At 46.1% G+C, this 20,805-nt stretch overlaps 2 protein-coding genes across 13 annotated transcripts in view; both read left to right on the top strand.

Moving 5' to 3' along the window:
- The window catches only part of pnp4b (purine nucleoside phosphorylase 4b), a 392,972-nt gene that overhangs the window by 12,441 nt on the left and 359,726 nt on the right, over positions 1-20,805 (top strand). Inside the window, exons 4-8 of one of the 12 annotated variants that reach the window (XM_034553999.1) lie at positions 12,664-12,751; positions 13,103-13,163; positions 13,391-13,479; positions 14,512-14,638; positions 15,073-15,862. The exons of 2 other annotated variants lie outside the window; for them this stretch is intronic. In XM_034553999.1, coding sequence (XP_034409890.1) covers positions 12,664-12,751; positions 13,103-13,163; positions 13,391-13,479; positions 14,512-14,638; positions 15,073-15,201 — 494 coding nt within the window. In that variant the 3' untranslated portion in view covers positions 15,202-15,862. Of the gene's footprint in view, positions 1-12,660; positions 13,164-13,390; positions 13,480-14,511; positions 14,639-15,072; positions 15,863-20,805 lie in introns of those variants that run through there. 9 more of the 12 variants (XM_034554000.1, XM_034553998.1, XM_034554003.1 and 6 more) reach the window with 9 other exon arrangements.
- mtx1a (metaxin 1a) overlaps positions 17,147-20,805 on the top strand; it is a 6,151-nt gene continuing 2,492 nt past the window's right edge. Inside the window, exons 1-4 of the mRNA XM_034554020.1 lie at positions 17,147-17,265; positions 18,955-19,024; positions 19,100-19,179; positions 20,799-20,805. The exon at positions 20,799-20,805 is cut by the window's right edge and continues 86 nt beyond it. Of these exons, the coding sequence (XP_034409911.1) occupies positions 17,185-17,265; positions 18,955-19,024; positions 19,100-19,179; positions 20,799-20,805 (238 nt within the window). The 5' untranslated portion in view covers positions 17,147-17,184. The remainder of the gene's footprint in view (positions 17,266-18,954; positions 19,025-19,099; positions 19,180-20,798) is intronic.

Here is a 20,805-nt window from a genome sequence, read left to right as displayed (position 1 = left end):
AACAGAGAACCTGAACGGGTAGAGAACAGAGTACCTGAACGGGTAAAGAACAGAGTACCTGAACGGGTAGAGAAAAGAGTACCTGAACGGGTAGAGAACAGAGAAGCTGAACGGGTAGAGAACAGAGTACCTGAACGGGTAGAGAACAGAGTACCTGAACGGGTAAAGAACAGAGAACCTGAACGGGTAGAGAACAGATAACCTGAACGGGTAGAGAACAGAGTACCTGAACGGGTAGAGAACAGAGTACCTGAACAGGTAGAGAACAGAGTACCTGAACGGGTAAAGAACAGAGTACCTGAACGGGTAGAGAACAGAGTACCTGAACGGGTAGAGAACAGAGAACCTGAACGGGTAGAGAACAGAGTACCTGAACATGTAGAGAACAGAGTACCTGAACATGTAGAGAACAGAGTACCTGAACGGGTAGAGAACAGAGTAGCTGAACTGGTAGAGAACCTGAACGGGTAGAGAACAGAGTACCTGAACGGGTAGAGAACAGAGTACCTGAACGGGTAGAGAACAGAGTACCTGAACGGGTAGAGAACAGAGTCCCTGAACGGGTAAAGAACAGAGTACCTGAACGGGTAGAAAACAGAGTACCTGAACGGGTAGAGAACAGAGAACCTGAACGGGTAGAGAACAGAGTACCTGAACAGGTAGAGAACAGAGTACCTGAACGGGTAGAGAACAGAGTACCTGAACGGGTAGAGAACAGAGAACCTGAACGGGTAGAGAACAGAGTACCTGAACGGGTAAAGAACAGAGAACCTGAACGGGTAGAGAACAGATAACCTGAACGGGTAGAGAACAGAGTACCTGAACGGGTAGAGAACCTGAACGGGTAGAGAACAGAGTACCTGAACAGGTAGAGAACAGAGTACCTGAACGGGTAAAGAACAGAGTACCTGAACGGGTAGAGAACAGAGTACCTGAACGGGTAGAGAACAGAGAACCTGAACGGGTAGAGAACAGAGTACCTGAACATGTAGAGAACAGAGTACCTGAACGGGTAGAGAACAGAGTACCTGAACTGGTAGAGAACCTGAACGGGTAGAGAACAGAGTACCTGAACATGTAGAGAACAGAGTACCTGAACGGGTAGAGAACAGAGTACCTAAACGGGTAGAGAACAGAGTACCTGAACGGGTAGAAAACAGAGTACCTGAACGGGTAGAAAACAGAGTACCTGAACGGGTAGAGAACAGAGAACCTGAACGGATAGAGAACAGAGTACCTGAACGGATAGAGAACAGAGTACCTGAACGGGTAGAGAACAGAGAACCTGAACGGATGGAGAACAGAGTACCTGAACGGATAGAGAACAGAGTACCTGAACGGGTAGAGAACAGAGAACCTGAATGGGTAAAGAACAGAGTACCTAAACGGGTAGAGAACAGAGTACCTGAACATGTAGAGAACAGAGAACCTGAACGGATAGAGAACAGAGAACCTGAACAGGTAGAGAACAGAGAACCTGAACGGGTAGAGAACAGATAACCTGAACGGGTAGAGAACAGAGTACCTGAACGGGTAGAGAACCTGAACGGGTAGAGAACAGAGTACCTGAACGGGTAAAGAACAGAGTACCTGAACGGGTAGAAAACAGAGTACCTGAACGGGTAGAGAACAGAGTACCTGAACAGGTAGAGAACAGAGTACCTGAACGGGTAGAGAACAGAGTACCTGAACAGGTAGAGAACAGAGTACCTGAACGGGTAAAGAACAGAGTACCTGAACGGGTAGAGAACAGAGTACCTGAACGGGTAAAGAACAGAGTACCTGAACGGGTAGAAAACAGAGTACCTGAACATGTAGAGAACAGAGTACCTGAACAGGTAGAGAACAGAGTACCTGAACGGGTAGAGAACAGAGTACCTGAACAGGTAGAGAACAGAGTACCTGAACGGGTAAAGAACAGAGTACCTGAACGGGTAGAGAACAGAGTACCTGAACGGGTAGAGAACAGAGAACCTGAACGGGTAGAGAACAGAGTACCTGAACATGTAGAGAACAGAGTACCTGAACGGGTAGAGAACAGAGTACCTGAACTGGTAGAGAACCTGAACGGGTAGAGAACAGAGTACCTGAACGGGTAGAGAACAGAGTACCTGAACGGGTAGAGAACAGAGTACCTGAACAGGTAGAGAACAGAGTACCTGAACATGTAGAGAACAGAGTACCTGAACATGTAGAGAACAGAGAACCTGAACGGGTAGAGAACAGAGAACCTGAAAGGATAGAGAACAGAGTACCTGAACAGATAGAGAACAGAGTACCTGAACGGGTAGAGAACAGAGAACCTGAACGGATGGAGAACAGAGTACCTGAACGGATAGAGAACAGAGTACCTGAACGGGTAGAGAACAGAGAACCTGAACGGATGGAGAACAGAGTACCTGAACGGATAGAGAACAGAGTACCTGAATGGGTAGAGAACAGAGAACCTGAACAGGTAGAGAACAGAGTAGAGAACAGAGTACCTGAACTGGTAGAGAACAGAGTACCTGAACTGGTAGAGAACAGAGTACCTGAACTGGTAGAGAACAGAGAACCTGAACATGTAGAGAACAGAGAACCTGAACGGGTAGAGAACAGAGAACCTGAACAGGTAGAGAACAGAGTACCTGAACGGGTAGAGAACAGAGTACCTGAACGGGTAGAGAACAGGTAGAGAACAGAGTACCTGAACGGGTAAAGAACAGAGTACCTGAACGGGTAGAAAACAGAGTACCTGAACGGGTAGAGAACAGAGAACCTGAACGGATAGAGAACAGAGTACCTGAACGGATAGAGAACAGAGTACCTGAACTGGTAGAGAACAGAGTACCTGAACGGGTAAAGAACAGAGAACCTGAACGGGTAGAGAACAGATTACCTGAACCGGTAAAGAACAGAGTACCTGAACGGGTAGAGAAAAGAGTACCTGAACGGGTAGAGAACAGAGTACCTGAACGGGTAGAGAACAGAGAAGCTGAACGGGTAGAGAACAGAGTACCTGAACGGGTAGAGAACAGAGTACCTGAACGGGTAAAGAACAGAGAACCTGAACGGGTAGAGAACAGATAACCTGAACGGGTAGAGAACAGAGTACCTGAACGGGTAGAGAACCTGAACGGGTAGAGAACAGAGTACCTGAACAGGTAGAGAACAGAGTACCTGAACGGGTAAAGAACAGAGTACCTGAACGGGTAGAGAACAGAGTACCTGAACGGGTAGAGAACAGAGAACCTGAACGGGTAGAGAACAGAGTACCTGAACATGTAGAGAACAGAGTACCTGAACGGGTAGAGAACAGAGTACCTGAACTGGTAGAGAACCTGAACGGGTAGAGAACAGAGTACCTGAACATGTAGAGAACAGAGTACCTGAACGGGTAGAGAACAGAGAAGCTGAACGGGTAGAGAACAGAGTACCTGAACGGGTAGAGAACAGAGTACCTGAACGGGTAAAGAACAGAGAACCTGAACGGGTAGAGAACAGATAACCTGAACGGGTAGAGAACAGAGTACCTGAACGGGTAGAGAACCTGAACGGGTAGAGAACAGAGTACCTGAACGGGTAGAGAACAGAGTACCTGAACGGGTAGAGAACAGAGTACCTGAACGGGTAGAGAACAGAGTACCTGAACGGGTAGAGAACAGAGTACCTGAACAGGTAGAGAACAGAGTACCTGAACGGGTAAAGAACAGAGTACCTGAACGGTTAGAGAACAGAGTACCTGAACGGGTAGAGAACAGAGAACCTAAACGGGTAGAGAACAGAGTACCTGAACATGTAGAGAACAGAGTACCTGGACATGTAGAGAACAGAGTACCTGAACGGGTAGAGAACAGAGTAGCTGAACTGGTAGAGAACCTGAACGGGTAGAGAACAGAGTACCTGAACGGGTAGAGAACAGAGTACCTGAACGGGTAGAGAACAGAGTACCTGAACGGGTAAAGAACAGAGTACCTGAACGGGTAGAAAACAGAGTACCTGAACGGGTAGAGAACAGAGAACCTGAACGGGTAGAGAACAGAGTACCTGAACAGGTAGAGAACAGAGTACCTGAACGGGTAGAGAACAGAGTACCTGAACGGGTAGAGAACAGAGAACCTAAACGGGTAGAGAACAGAGTACCTGAACGGGTAAAGAACAGAGAACCTGAACGGGTAGAGAACAGATAACCTGAACGGGTAGAGAACAGAGTACCTGAACGGGTAGAGAAGCTGAACGGGTAGAGAACAGAGTACCTGAACGGGTAGAGAACAGAGTACCTGAACGGGTAGAGAACAGAGTACCTGAACGGGTAGAGAACAGAGTACCTGAACAGGTAGAGAACAGAGTACCTGAACGGGTAGAGAACAGAGTACCTGAACAGGTAGAGAACAGAGTACCTGAACGGGTAAAGAACAGAGTACCTGAACGGGTAGAGAACAGAGAACCTGAACGGGTAGAGAACAGAGTACCTGAACATGTAGAGAACAGAGTACCTGAACGGGTAGAGAACAGAGTACCTGAACTGGTAGAGAACCTGAACGGGTAGAGAACAGAGTACCTGAACATGTAGAGAACAGAGTACCTGAACATGTAGAGAACAGAGTACCTGAACGGGTAGAGAACAGAGTAGCTGAACTGGTAGAGAACCTGAACGGGTAGAGAACAGAGTACCTGAACGGGTAGAGAACAGAGTACCTGAACGGGTAGAGAACAGAGTACCTGAACGGGTAAAGAACAGAGTACCTGAACGGGTAGAAAACAGAGTACCTGAACGGGTAGAGAACAGAGAACCTGAACGGGTAGAGAACAGAGTACCTGAACGGGTAGAGAACAGAGAACCTGAACGGGTAGAGAACAGAGTACCTGAACGGGTAAAGAACAGAGAACCTGAACGGGTAGAGAACAGAGAACCTGAACGGGTAGAGAACAGAGTACCTGAACAGGTAGAGAACAGAGTACCTGAACGGGTAGAGAACAGAGTACCTGAACGGGTAGAGAACAGAGAACCTGAACGGGTAGAGAACAGAGTACCTGAACGGGTAAAGAACAGAGAACCTGAAGGGGTAGAGAACAGATAACCTGAACGGGTAGAGAACAGAGTACCTGAACGGGTAGAGAACCTGAACGGGTAGAGAACAGAGTACCTGAACAGGTAGAGAACAGAGTACCTGAACGGGTAAAGAACAGAGTACCTGAACGGGTAGAGAACAGAGTACCTGAACGGGTAGAGAACAGAGAACCTGAACGGGTAGAGAACAGAGTACCTGAACATGTAGAGAACAGAGTACCTGAACGGGTAGAGAACAGAGTACCTGAACTGGTAGAGAACCTGAACGGGTAGAGAACAGAGTACCTGAACATGTAGAGAACAGAGTACCTGAACGGGTAGAGAACAGAGTACCTGAACGGGTAGAGAACAGAGTACCTGAACGGGTAGAAAACAGAGTACCTGAACGGGTAGAAAACAGAGTACCTGAACGGGTAGAGAACAGAGAACCTGAACGGATAGAGAACAGAGTACCTGAACGGATAGAGAACAGAGAACCTGAACGGGTAGAGAACAGAGAACCTGAACGGATGGAGAACAGAGTACCTGAACGGATAGAGAACAGAGTACCTGAACGGGAAGAGAACAGAGAACCTGAATGGGTAAAGAACAGAGTACCTAAACGGGTAGAGAACAGAGTACCTGAACATGTAGAGAACAGAGAACCTGAACGGATAGAGAACAGAGAACCTGAACAGGAAGAGAACAGAGTACCTGAACAGGTAGAGAACAGAGTACCTGAACATGTAGAGAACAGAGAACCTGAACGGGTAGAGAACAGAGAACCTGAAAGGATAGAGAACAGAGTACCTGAACGGATAGAGAACAGAGAACCTGAACGGGTAGAGAACCTGAACGGGTAGAGAACAGAGTACCTGAACGGGTAGAGAACAGAGTACCTGAACGGGTAGAGAACAGAGTACCTGAACGGGTAAAGAACAGAGTACCTGAACGGGTAGAGAACAGAGTACCTGAACGGGTAGAAAACAGAGTACCTGAACGGGTAGAGAACAGAGAACCTGAACGGGTAGAGAACAGAGTACCTGAACAGGTAGAGAACAGAGTACCTGAACGGGTAGAGAACAGAGTACCTGAACGGGTAGAGAACAGAGAACCTGAACGGGTAAAGAACAGAGTACCTGAACGGGTAGAAAACAGAGTACCTGAACGGGTAGAGAACAGAGAACCTGAACGGGTAGAGAACAGAGTACCTGAACGGGTAGAGAACAGAGAACCTGAACGGGTAGAGAACAGAGTACCTGAACGGGTAAAGAACAGAGAACCTGAACGGGTAGAGAACAGAGAACCTGAACGGGTAGAGAACAGAGTACCTGAACGGGTAGAGAACAGAGTACCTGAACGGGTAGAGAACAGAGTACCTGAACGGGTAGAGAACAGAGAACCTGAACGGGTAGAGAACAGAGTACCTGAACGGGTAAAGAACAGAGAACCTGAACGGGTAGAGAACAGATAACCTGAACGGGTAGAGAACAGAGTACCTGAACGGGTAGAGAACCTGAACGGGTAGAGAACAGAGTACCTGAACAGGTAGAGAACAGAGTACCTGAACGGGTAAAGAACAGAGTACCTGAACAGGTAGAGAACAGAGTACCTGAACGGGTAGAGAACAGAGAACCTGAACGGGTAGAGAACAGAGTACCTGAACATGTAGAGAACAGAGTACCTGAACGGGTAGAGAACAGAGTACCTGAACTGGTAGAGAACCTGAACGGGTAGAGAACAGAGTACCTGAACATGTAGAGAACAGAGTACCTGAACGGGTAGAGAACAGAGTACCTGAACGGGTAGAGAACAGAGTACCTGAACGGGTAGAAAACAGAGTACCTGAACGGGTAGAAAACAGAGTACCTGAACGGGTAGAGAACAGAGAACCTGAACGGATAGAGAACAGAGTACCTGAACGGATAGAGAACAGAGAACCTGAACGGGTAGAGAACAGAGAACCTGAACGGATGGAGAACAGAGTACCTGAACGGATAGAGAACAGAGTACCTGAACGGGAAGAGAACAGAGAACCTGAATGGGTAAAGAACAGAGTACCTAAACGGGTAGAGAACAGAGTACCTGAACATGTAGAGAACAGAGAACCTGAACGGATAGAGAACAGAGAACCTGAACAGGTAGAGAACAGAGTACCTGAACAGGTAGAGAACAGAGTACCTGAACATGTAGAGAACAGAGAACCTGAACGGGTAGAGAACAGAGAACCTGAAAGGATAGAGAACAGAGTACCTGAACGGATAGAGAACAGAGAACCTGAACGGGTAGAGAACCTGAACGGGTAGAGAACAGAGTACCTGAACGGGTAGAGAACAGAGTACCTGAACGGGTAGAGAACAGAGTACCTGAACGGGTAAAGAACAGAGTACCTGAACGGGTAGAGAAAAGAGTACCTGAACGGGTAGAGAACAGAGAAGCTGAACGGGTAAAGAACAGAGAACCTGAACGGGTAGAGAACAGATAACCTGAACGGGTAGAGAACAGAGTACCTGAACGGGTAGAGAACCTGAACGGGTAGAGAACAGAGTACCTGAACGGGTAGAGAACAGAGTACCTGAACGGGTAGAGAACAGAGTACCTGAACAGGTAGAGAACAGAGTACCTGAACGGGTAAAGAACAGAGTACCTGAACGGGTAGAGAACAGAGTACCTGAACGGGTAGAGAACAGAGAACCTGAACGGGTAGAGAACAGAGTACCTGAACATGTAGAGAACAGAGTACCTGAACATGTAGAGAACAGAGTACCTGAACGGGTAGAGAACAGAGTAGCTGAACTGGTAGAGAACCTGAACGGGTAGAGAACAGAGTACCTGAACGGGTAGAGAACAGAGTACCTGAACGGGTAGAGAACAGAGTACCTGAACGGGTAGAGAACAGAGTACCTGAACGGGTAAAGAACAGAGTACCTGAACGGGTAGAAAACAGAGTACCTGAACGGGTAGAGAACAGAGAACCTGAACGGGTAGAGAACAGAGTACCTGAACAGGTAGAGAACAGAGTACCTGAACGGGTAGAGAACAGAGTACCTGAACGGGTAGAGAACAGAGAACCTGAACGGGTAGAGAACAGAGTACCTGAACGGGTAAAGAACAGAGAACCTGAACGGGTAGAGAACAGAGTACCTGAACGGGTAGAGAACAGAGTACCTGAACGGGTAGAGAACCTGAACGGGTAGAGAACAGAGTACCTGAACAGGTAGAGAACAGAGTACCTGAACGGGTAAAGAACAGAGTACCTGAACGGGTAGAGAACAGAGTACCTGAACGGGTAGAGAACAGAGAACCTGAACGGGTAGAGAACAGAGTACCTGAACATGTAGAGAACAGAGTACCTGAACGGGTAGAGAACAGAGTACCTGAACTGGTAGAGAACCTGAACGGGTAGAGAACAGAGTACCTGAACATGTAGAGAACAGAGTACCTGAACGGGTAGAGAACAGAGTACCTGAACTGGTAGAGAACCTGAACGGGTAGAGAACAGAGTACCTGAACATGTAGAGAACAGAGTACCTGAACGGGTAGAGAACAGAGTACCTGAACGGGTAGAGAACAGAGTACCTGAACGGGTAGAAAACAGAGTAACTGAACGGGTAGAAAACAGAGTACCTGAACGGGTAGAGAACAGAGAACCTGAACGGATAGAGAACAGAGTACCTGAACGGATAGAGAACAGAGAACCTGAACGGGTAGAGAACAGAGAACCTGAACGGATGGAGAACAGAGTACCTGAACGGATAGAGAACAGAGTACCTGAACGGGTAGAGAACAGAGAACCTGAATGGGTAAAGAACAGAGTACCTAAACGGGTAGAGAACAGAGTACCTGAACATGTAGAGAACAGAGAACCTGAACGGATAGAGAACAGAGAACCTGAACAGGTAGAGAACAGAGAACCTGAACAGGTAGAGAACAGAGTACCTGAACAGGTAGAGAACAGAGTACCTGAACATGTAGAGAACAGAGAACCTGAACGGGTAGAGAACAGAGAACCTGAAAGGATAGAGAACAGAGTACCTGAACGGATAGAGAACAGAGTACCTGAACGGGTAGAGAACAGAGAACCTGAACGGATGGAGAACAGAGTACCTGAACGGATAGAGAACAGAGTACCTGAACGGGTAGAGAACAGAGAACCTGAACGGATGGAGAACAGAGTACCTGAACGGATAGAGAACAGAGTACCTGAACGGGTAGAGAACAGAGAACCTGAATGGGTAAAGAACAGAGTACCTAAACGGGTAGAGAACAGAGTACCTGAACATGTAGAGAACAGAGAACCTGAACGGATAGAGAACAGAGAACCTGAACGGGTAGAGAACCTGAACGGGTAGAGAACAGAGTACCTGAACGGGTAGAGAACAGAGTACCTGAACGGGTAGAGAACAGAGTACCTGAACGGGTAGAGAACAGAGTACCTGAACAGGTAGAGAACAGAGTACCTGAACGGGTAGAGAACAGAGTACCTGAACAGGTAGAGAACAGAGTACCTGAACGGGTAAAGAACAGAGTACCTGAACGGGTAGAGAACAGAGTACCTGAACGGGTAGAGAACAGAGAACCTGAACGGGTAGAGAACAGAGTACCTGAACATGTAGAGAACAGAGTACCTGAACGGGTAGAGAACAGAGTACCTGAACTGGTAGAGAACCTGAACGGGTAGAGAACCTGAACGGGTAGAGAACAGAGTACCTGAACGGGTAGAGAACAGAGTACCTGAACAGGTAGAGAACAGAGTACCTGAACAGGTAGAGAACAGAGAACCTGAACATGTAGAGAACAGAGAACCTGAACGGATAGAGAACAGAGAACCTGAACGGGTAGAGAACCTGAACGGGTAGAGAACAGAGTACCTGAACGGGTAGAGAACAGAGTACCTGAACGGGTAGAGAACAGAGTACCTGAACGGGTAGAGAACAGAGTACCTGAACGGGTAGAGAACAGAGTACCTGAACAGGTAGAGAACAGAGTACCTGAACGGGTAAAGAACAGAGTACCTGAACGGGTAGAGAACAGAGTACCTGAACGGGTAGAGAACAGAGAACCTGAACGGGTAGAGAACAGAGTACCTGAACATGTAGAGAACAGAGTACCTGAACGGGTAGAGAACAGAGTACCTGAACTGGTAGAGAACCTGAACGGGTAGAGAACCTGAACGGGTAGAGAACAGAGTACCTGAACGGGTAGAGAACAGAGTACCTGAACAGGTAGAGAACAGAGTACCTGAACAGGTAGAGAACAGAGAACCTGAACAGGTAGAGAACAGAGTACCTCAACAGGTAAAGAACAGAGAACCTGAACAGGTAGAGAACAGAGTACCTGAACGGGTAGAGAACAGAGTACCTGAACGGGTAGAGAACAGAGAACCTGAACAGGTAGAGAACAGAGTACCTGAACGGGTAGAGAACAGAGTACCTGAACGGGTAGAGAACAGAGTACCTGAACGGGTAGAGAACAGAGTACCTGAACATGTAGAGAACAGAGAACCTGAACGGATAGAGAACAGAGAACCTGAACGGGTAGAGAACCTGAACGGGTAGAGAACAGAGTACCTGAACGGGTAGAGAACAGAGTACCTGAACGGGTAGAGAACAGAGTACCTGAACAGGTAGAGAACAGAGTACCTGAACGGGTAAAGAACAGAGTACCTGAACGGGTAGAGAACAGAGTACCTGAACGGGTAGAGAACAGAGAACCTGAACGGGTAGAGAACAGAGTACCTGAACATGTAGAGAACAGAGTACCTGAACGGGTAGAGAACAGAGTACCTGAACTGGTAGAGAACCTGAACGGGTAGAGAACAGAGTACCTGAACATGTAGAGAACAGAGTACCTGAACGGGTAAAGAACAGAGTACCTGAACGGGTAGAAAACAGAGTACCTGAACGGGTAGAGAACAGAGAACCTGAACGGATAGAGAACAGAGTACCTGAACGGATAGAGAACAGAGTACCTGAACGGGTAGAGAACAGAGAACCTGAACGGATGGAGAACAGAGTACCTGAACGGGTAAAGAACAGAGAACCTGAACGGGTAGAGAACAGAGTACCTGAACGGGTAGAGAACCTGAACGGGTAGAGAACCTGAACGGGTAGAGAACAGAGTACCTGAACGGGTAGAGAACAGAGTACCTGAACAGGTAGAGAACAGAGTACCTGAACAGGTAGAGAACAGAGAACCTGAACAGGTAGAGAACAGAGTACCTGAACAGGTAAAGAACAGAGAACCTGAACAGGTAGAGAACAGAGTACCTGAACGGGTAGAGAACCTGAACGGGTAGAGAACAGAGTACCTGAACAGGTAGAGAACAGAGAACCTGAACGGGTAAAGAACAGAGTACCTGAACGGGTAGAGAACAGAGTACCTGAACGGGTAGAGAACAGAGAACCTGAACAGGTAGAGAACAGAGTACCTGAACGGGTAGAGAACAGAGTACCTGAACGGGTAGAGAACAGAGAACCTGAACAGGTAGAGAACAGAGTACCTGAACGGGTAGAGAACAGAGAATCTGAACGGGTAGAGAACAGAGTACCTGAACAGGTAGAGAACAGAGAACCTGAATGTGTAGAGAACAGAGTATCTGAACGGGTAGAGAACAGAGTATCTGAACGGGTAGAGAACAGAGAACCTGAACGGGTAGAGAACAGAGTATCTGAACGGGTAGAGAACAGAGTACCTGAACAGGTAGAGAACAGAGTACCTGAACATGTAGAGAACAGAGTACCTGAACATGTAGAGAACAGAGTACCTGAACGGGTAGAGAACAGAGAACCTGAACGGGTAGAGAACAGAGTACCTGAACGGGTAAAGAACAGAGAACCTGAACGGGTAGAGAACAGAGTACCTGAACGGGTAGAGAACAGAGTACCTGAACAGGTAGAGAACAGAGTACCTGAACATGTAGAGAACAGAGTACCTGAACGGGTAGAGAACAGAGAACCTGAACGGGTAGAGAACAGAGTACCTGAACGGGTAAAGAACAGAGAACCTGAACGGGTAGAGAACCTGAACGGGTAGAGAACAGAGTACCTGAACGGGTAGAGAACAGAGTACCTGAACGGGTAGAGAACAGAGAACCTGAACGGGTATAGAACAGAGAACCTGAACAGGTAGAGAACAGAGTACCTGAACGGGTAAAGAACAGAGAACCTGAACGGGTAGAGAACCTGAACGGGTAGAGAACAGAGTACCTGAACGGGTAGAGAACAGAGTACCTGAACGGGTAGAGAACAGAGAACCTGAACAGGTAGAGAACAGAGTACCTGAACGGGTAGAGAACAGAGTACCTGAACAGGTAGAGAACAGAGTACCTGAACAGGTAGAGAACAGAGTACCTGAACGGGTAGAGAACAGAGTACCTGAACGGGTAGAGAACAGAGAACCTGAACAGGTAGAGAACAGAGTACCTGAACGGGTAGAGAACAGAGTACCTGAACAGGTAGAGAACAGAGTACCTGAACGGGTAGAGAACAGAGTACCTGAACGGGTAGAGAACAGAGTACCTGAACGGGTAGAGAACAGAGAACCTGAACCATCCCACATAGTCCTGGATGTTTAATGCTCCCAGAGTGGTGACTGTAAGGATGTAGTGCTAACCTCCCTTCTCACACCAGCAGGTGGTCAGGTGTCCCTGGTAGTCGGCGTGGTGTTTGGGGTCCTGCTGGCTCTGTGCTCTCTGGTTCTGGTCCTTTGCATCATCAGAAGGTCATCCTTTTAACCAGCCCTGATGTATTTACATCTGCACGTGGTGTTGTTGTTGTTGTTGTTGCGGTTCTTTGAACTGTACTTGAACATTTCTACTTATTCTTATAATATATTCTTTGTCTTCTCCGTCAATACATCAGAGGAAATATTTAACTTTTTACTGCACTGCTTTTATGTGAACACTGCAGCAGTTATTCCTCAATGAAATTAAACATATTCATTCTGACTTTTCTATGCCAACATAATAATAAAACCATCTCAGAGATATGCACTGATACATATAGATATATGTATATCTATATGCATCAGCTTTGGAGGCTCATGTACATGCTGGACTTCATATTGTTGTAGTTACAGGAAGCGAGCAGCAGATAAGAGTCAGTCAGCTGTGAGAGAGGAGGCGGGGCTAAAGGTGAGCCATCAATGTCTATTCAATGCTCACAATGTTTACATTTATACACCAGGTTAGGATTATATGTATATTTAGATATGTGTGTATATATATGTATATATACACACATATCTATACTGTATATATATATATATGTATATATGCAGTATAGATATATATGTATATATACATATATAATGACATAAAATCCTTAATACAGAATACAGATGTTGTTATTGTTTATTAAGATATTCACAGGTATCTTCCTGTCTGTCTCTGACACCCAGGACGACATTGGCTCCTCCCCCAAAAGGATCAGAGCCAGGAGCCAGACCAGGTAGGGGAGGGGGGGGGGGGGGGGGGGGGGGGGCATAATAATAATGAGAATAACAATAATAATAACAAAAATAATAATAATTCTAATCTAAATTTAAATTGACTTGAAAGGTGCATAATAATAATAATAATAATAATAATATTATAATAATTAAATGATGAACGTGTCCTCGCTCATTTGCACCAAACAGGAAGTGAGACTTCTGCATGAAGATAATAATACTTGTGTACTTTTACTGCTGATACTTTAACGTGAAGATATTAATACTTGTGTACTTTTACTGCGGATACTTTAACATGAAGCGTTTGATCCCATTAAACACCGACCCCACAGTGACCCCACAGTGACCCCACAGTGACCCCACAGTGACCCCACAGTGACCCCACACCGACCCCACAGTGACCCCACAGTGACCCCACAGTGACCCCACAGTGACCCCACAGTGACCCCACAGTGACCCCACAGTGACCCCACAGTGACCCCACAGTGACCCCACAGTGACCCCACACCGACCCCACAGTGACCCCACAGTGACCCCACAGTGACCCCACACCGACCCCACAGTGACCCCACAGTGACCCCACAGTGACCCCACAGTGACCCCACACCGACCCCACAGTGACCCCACAGTGACCCCACAGTGACCCCACAGTGACCCCACACCGACCCCACAGTGACCCCACAGTGACCCCACACCGACCCCACAGTGACCCCACAGTGACCCCACAGTGACCCCACAGTGACCCCACACCGACCCCACAGTGACCCCACAGTGACCCCACAGTGACCCCACAGTGACCCCACACCGACCCCACAGTGACCCCACAGTGACCCCACAGTGACCCCACAGTGACCCCACAGTGACCCCACACCGACCCCACAGTGACCCCACAGTGACCCCACAGTGACCCCACAGTGACCCCACACCGACCCCACAGTGACCCCACAGTGACCCCACAGTGACCCAACAGTCTATGTGGTGACCTTTGGGGTCCAGCAGGAGCCCCAATATGCGCCCGATGTTCCCCATAGATGGAGAACAGGCCCTAATGTCAATAACCCATGTCAGTCACGTCCAGAATGGAGGAGCTCAGCGACAGGAAGACGAGGACGACGTCAGCTACGCCCCCATAAAGATCAAAGCCAGGAGCCAGACCAGGTGCTGTTGTTGTTGTTGTTATAATTATAATAACTATCATTATCCATCCATCCATTATCACCCGCTTTATAACCATCATTATAATCATTGTAATGATAATACTGATAATATGATGTCTGTTTGTTTGTTTGTCTGTCTGTCTTTGTTTGTCTGTTTATCTGTTCGTCTGTTTGTCCGTTTGTTTGTTGGTTTGTTGGTTTGTTTGTTTGTCTGTCTGTCTGTCTGTTTGTTTGTTGGTTTGTCTGTTTGTTTGTTTCTCTGTTTGTTTGTTTGTCTGTTTGTTGGTTTGTTTGTTTGTCTGTGTATTTGTTTGTTGGTTTCTTTGTCTGTTTGTCCGTTTGTTTGTTGGTTTGTTTGTCTGTTTATCTGTTTGTTTGTTTGTTGTTTTGTTTGTCTGTCTGTCTGTCTGTCTTTGTTTGTCTGTGTGTTCATAGACCGGTGATGGAGGAGGACGCCATCATCTACAGCTCCGTGGTTGGTCGAGCCTGAGGTCACGTGACCTCCGGGCCCACAGGACTGGTTCAGCTTCAGGCTCTGGAGTTGTGTCCCTACTTTCATTATAGCGGTTATAACCATGTTATTATCACATTATTACTTTTACACACACACACACATACTCCTGGTAGTAGTACTAGTACCTCTGTGAATACTGCAAGCGTATATAGTTCAGGCGAGTACTGATGGTTCTCCAGCATCACTGAGACTTCCTGGTTGGTCACATGACCTCACGAGGCCCAATGAGACTTCTCCATTGACTTACATTGAGAAAGAGACTTCTGCAATTCAGCGGAGCTTCAACTTCCTCTAATCCATTTTAGAGTTATTTCACTTCCTGTGTCAACGGGGCAGGGGGCGGGGCTAGTGAGCATAAATACCACCCATTGACACCTTTAGTTCCTGTGTTGGTTCACACTGTTTACTTCTGTGTTTGTACTAAAGTCACTGAAGACTTAATCACAACGTGTATTATTAGTAGTATTTGTATTAGTAGTAGGAGTAGACATTATGTTTTACCTTGCGTCTATGTAGAGCACTTTGGAAACCTTGTTTTTAAAGGTGCTATATAAATAAATGTATTATTATTATTATTATTATAGTAGTAGTAGTAGTATTACTAAAGTCACTGAAGACTTAATTATAATGTGTATTGTTTTTATTATTATTATTATTATTATTATTATTATTATTATCTCTGTCATTTTGTAATGTATTGAATTACATGCCAGTGAGTACTTTGTCTTAAATGTGAATAAAGAAAAATTTGGTAAAATGTAAAATAAAATATATGAGACTTCCTGTTTTCATTTCAGAGACGACAAAAAGAAAATATTAGAGTTTTAAGAAGTTTAAATCAGTTAAAATATATTTAAATATTTTTTTTCACTTTTGTTCCAAACCTCCGAACTTCTGAAGCTGGAGACGGAAAACAGGAAGTGAGACTTCTGCATTTTACTGCGGTTACTTTAACATGAAGATATTAATACTTGTGTACTTTTACTGCGGATACTTTAACATGAAGATATTAATACTTGTGTACTTTTACTGCGGATACTTTAACATGAAGATATTAATACTTGTGTACTTTTACTGCGGATACTTTAACATGAAGATATTAATACTTGTGTACTTTTACTGCGGATACTTTAACATGAAGATATTAATACTTGTGTACTTTTACTGCGGATACTTTAACATGAAGATATTAATACTTGTGTACTTTTACTGCGGATACTTTAACATGAAGATATTAATACTTGTGTACTTTTACTGCTGATACTTTAACATTAAGATATTAATACTTGTGTACTTTTACTGCGGATACTTTAACATGAAGATATTAATACTTGTGTACTTTTACTGCTGATACTTTAACATTAAGATATTAATACTTGTGTACTTTTACTGCTGATACTTTAACATGAAGATATTAATACTTGTGTACTTTTACTGCTGATACTTTAACATGAAAATATTAATACTTGTGTACTTTTACTGCTGATACTTTAACATGAAAATATTAATACTTGTGTACTTTTACTGCTGATACTTTAACATGAAGATATTAATACTTGTGTACTTTTACTGCGGATACTTAAACGTGAAGATATTAATACTTGTGTACTTTTACTGCGGTTACTTTAACATGAAGATAATAATACTTGTGTACTTTTACTGCTGATACTTAAACGTGAAGATATTAATACTTGTGTACTTTTACTGCTGATACTTAAACGTGAAGATATTAATACTTGTGTACTTTTACTGCTGATACTTTTACATGAAGATATTAATACTTGTGTACTTTTACTGCGGATACTTTAACATGAAGATATTAATAATACTTGTGTACTTTTACTGCTGATACTTAAATGTGAAGATATTAATACTTGTGTACTTTTACTGCGGATACTTTAACATGAAGATAATAATACTTTTATATGAGTATTCTTTTCACTGACACTTTTACTTTTGTAAATCGTCTCTGTATCTTATTCTGGTGGTCTGGAGCAGTACTTCCGGTGCCAAAGGTCACGTTCCGGCTGAAGATGGCGGCGCCCGACGAGTTGTTTTGCTGGGAAGGAGACTGGGGTCTCCCGTCCGTCAGCACGGACTGCCTGGTGGTCCTGGTGAGTCCCGTTCAAACCGGACCGAACCGGGTCACACCGGGTAGCCCGGGTTCCGGTCCCCGGTATCCCGGGTTCCGGTCCCCGGTAACCCGGGTTCCGGTCCCCGGTAGCGTGCTCTCGGATCAATGAAGTCAGCTGATCACTGATCTCTGGATCGATTACACTGATTCTTCTTCTCTATAATCATTTCTGACGTTTAAATGAAAACGTCCTGATTGATATGAACACGTGACAGATTAATCGATTACTTACTGATCAATGGGTCTCAGTACATGTATAAATCCAGCTGGTACAGAGCGGCGGAGGCCATGTTTGTAGTTCTGTTGTGTAAATCCAGCTGGTTCAGAGCGGCGGAGGCCATGTTTGTAGTTCTGTTGTATAAATCCAGCTGGTACAGAGCGGCGGAGGCCATGTTTGTAGTTCTGTTGTGTAAATCCAGCTGGTTCAGAGCGGCGGAGGCCATGTTTGTAGTTCTGTTGTGTAAATCCAGCTGGTTCAGAGCGGCGGAGGCCATGTTTGTAGTTCTGTTGTGTAAATCCAGCTGGTTCAGAGCGGCGGAGGCCATGTTTGTAGTTCTGTTGTGTAAATCCAGCTGGTTCAGAGCGGCGGAAGCCATGTTTGTAGTTCTGTTGTATAAATCCAGCTGGTACAGAGCGGCGGAGGCCATGTTTGTAGTTCTGTTGTGTAAATCCAGCTGGTACAGAGCGGCGGAGGCCATGTTTGTAGTTCTGTTGTATAAATCCAGCTGGTACAGAGCGGCGGAGACCATGTTTGTAGTTCTGTTGTGTAAATCCAGCTGGTACAGAGCGGCGGAGGCCATGTTTGTAGTTCTGTTGTGTAAATCCAGCTGGTACAGAGCGGCGGAGACCATGTTTGTAGTTCTGTTGTGTAAATCCAGCTGGTACAGAGCGGCGGAGGCCATGTTTGTAGTTCTGTTGTGTAAATCCAGCTGGTACAGAGCGGCGGAGGCCATGTTTGTAGTTCTGTTTAACAACTGAGGTCTATGTTTAAATCCCTGATGAACTACAACAGCTGTCCTCCTTCATGTCTCACCTCATCTTCTCATCAGTGAGTGTAGTCGGTGGGCGACTGTGGTCAGTGTTTAGCAGGTCCGTCTTTCAATCAGAGGATCGGCGGTTCGATACCCGCTCACGTCCTCGTCAATGTGCCCTTGAGCAAGACCCTTCGCCCTGAATTCATCCTCGTAGCTGTTCGCGTTGGATAAAAGCGTAATGCTTCAAACGACCAGCAGGGGGCACCGATGTAGCGTCCATTACTGAATATATATATATATATATATTTTTTTTTTTTCATTCATAAATCTTTTTTGGTGCTTTGACGTAAACAAATCAATAGGTCAGAGGAGGGGGGAGGAAGAGGAGGGGGGAGGAAGAGGAAGGTGGAGGAAGAGGAAGATTATTTAGAATTCAAATTTCTTCTTGTTTGTTGACTTTGTTCAATATGAACTGATCCTGGATCAGATAGCCAGGGATGAGCCTGAACGCATCATAATGTCAGTAGATGCGTTCTAGAAAGTAATTAATGCTTTAATAATATATATGTATTTATATTTTACTGTATGTTGATACTTTTGTACTTTTTCTTAATTTTAGGACACTTTTCTTCGTTTACCTGACATGCTTTAAGAGAGTGCTGTTGTTGTTGTTTATGTTGTTTTTGTCTCCGCAGGCTTACGCTCAGTTTGCAGGAGCTCCTCTCAAACTCAAGAAGATGTCCAACCCCTGGAGGAGTCCCAGCGGTGAGACGCGTGTACAGACACAACAATCTCCTGTTGTTGTTGTTGTTGTTGTTCATGTTGTTTCTTCTTTCTCAGGATTACTTCCTACCCTGAGGACCAATCAGAAAGAGAATTTGACCAGACCCTCTGACATCATCATTCACCTCAGAAAACAGGTAACCTAGTACTTCAAGTCTTCATGTGTTAAAGCTGCAGTCTCTCTACTGACCACCAGGGGGCGACTCCTCTGGTTGTATAGAAGTCTATGCTTCATGTGTTAAAGCTGCATTCTCTCTCCTGACCACCAGGGGGCGACTCCTCTGGTTGTATAGAAGTCTATGCTTCATGTGTTAAAGCTGCATTCTCTCTCCTGACCACCAGGGGGTGACTCCTCTGGTTGTATAGAAGTCTATGCTTCATGTGTTAAAGCTGCATTCTCTCTCCTGACCACCAGGGGGCGACTCCTCTGGTTGTATAGAAGTATATGCTTCATGTGTTAGAGCTGCATTCTCTCTCCTGACCACCAGGGGGCGACTCCTCTGGTTGTATAGAAGTCTATGCTTCATGTGTTAAAGCTGCATTCTCTCTCCTGACCACCAGGGGGCGACTCCTCTGGTTGTATAGAAGTCTATGCTTCATGTGTTAGAGCTGCATTCTCTCTACTGACCACCAGGGGGCGAGTCCTCTGGTTGTATAGAAGTCTATGCTTCATGTGTTAAAGCTGCATTCTCTCTCCTGACCACCAGGGGGCGACTCCTCTGGTTGTATAGAAGTCTATGCTTCATGTGTGAAAGCTGCATTCTCTCTCCTGACCACCAGGGGGCGACTCCTCTGGTTGTATAGAAGTATATGCTTCATGTGTTAAAGCTGCATTCTCTCTCCTGACCACCAGGGGGCGACTCCTCTGGTTGTATAGAAGTCTATATAAATGACTCTACTTCTCTTGATGTATTCCCTCAGTAAACATTGTAAACATTAGTTTTTGGTCTCAATCTCTAGTTTCAAGTCTTCTTCAATACAGCGTGATGTTCATTTAGTAAATTATGGTCATTTAGAGTCAAACAGACCATAAAGCAGGGGATGCTTTAGGGCGGGGCTACAAGGTGATTGACAGGTCTCTACGTCACTCCTCAGTCCACATGTGGTCACTTCCTGTTCGCTGGTTGTACAAAAACAAGCTGCGGTCGGTCAGCCGAAGCCCCAACGACAGCAGAGCTGCTGAAGGAGCTCTGTGGAAACCACATTCCTCTCCTCCACCCTGAGGCCCACACCCACCTCCACCCTCAGGACTCCCTCCACCCTGAGGCCCAAACTCACCTCCACCCTCAGGACTCCCTCCACCCTGAGGCCCAAACCCACCTCCACCCTCAGGACTCCCTCCACCCTGAAGCCCAAACCCACCTCCACCCTCAGGACTCCCTCCACCCTGAGGCCCAAACCCACCTCCACCCTCAGGACTCCCTCCACCCTGAGGCCCAAACCCACCTCCACCCTCAGGACTCCCTCCACCCTGAGGCCCACACCCACCTCCACCCTCAGGACTCCCTCCACCCTGAGGCCCAAACCCACCTCCACCCTCAGGACTCCCTGTCTCTAAACTCTCAGGGACTCACTGAGGGTTCTGGTCTTCAGTCTTTAGGGGCACTAGAATGACGTCATCGATATATAAACACGACGACTTCTGCACATTAAGTCTCATCACTGCCTACTCGCGCTGTGATTGGTCGCTGAGCTCTGACCACCCAGCAGCAGGTCCTGGTCCCGGTCTGATGGTTCTGTGTTTGTTGTGTTCCAGAAGTACA

The sequence above is a fragment of the Cyclopterus lumpus genome, chromosome 16 (genome assembly GCF_009769545.1).
Source record: "Cyclopterus lumpus isolate fCycLum1 chromosome 16, fCycLum1.pri, whole genome shotgun sequence".
Lineage (NCBI taxonomy): Eukaryota > Metazoa > Chordata > Actinopteri > Perciformes > Cyclopteridae > Cyclopterus > Cyclopterus lumpus.
The sequence above is the reverse complement of the archived record's forward strand: the minus strand, read 5'-3'. Positions and strand labels throughout refer to the sequence as shown.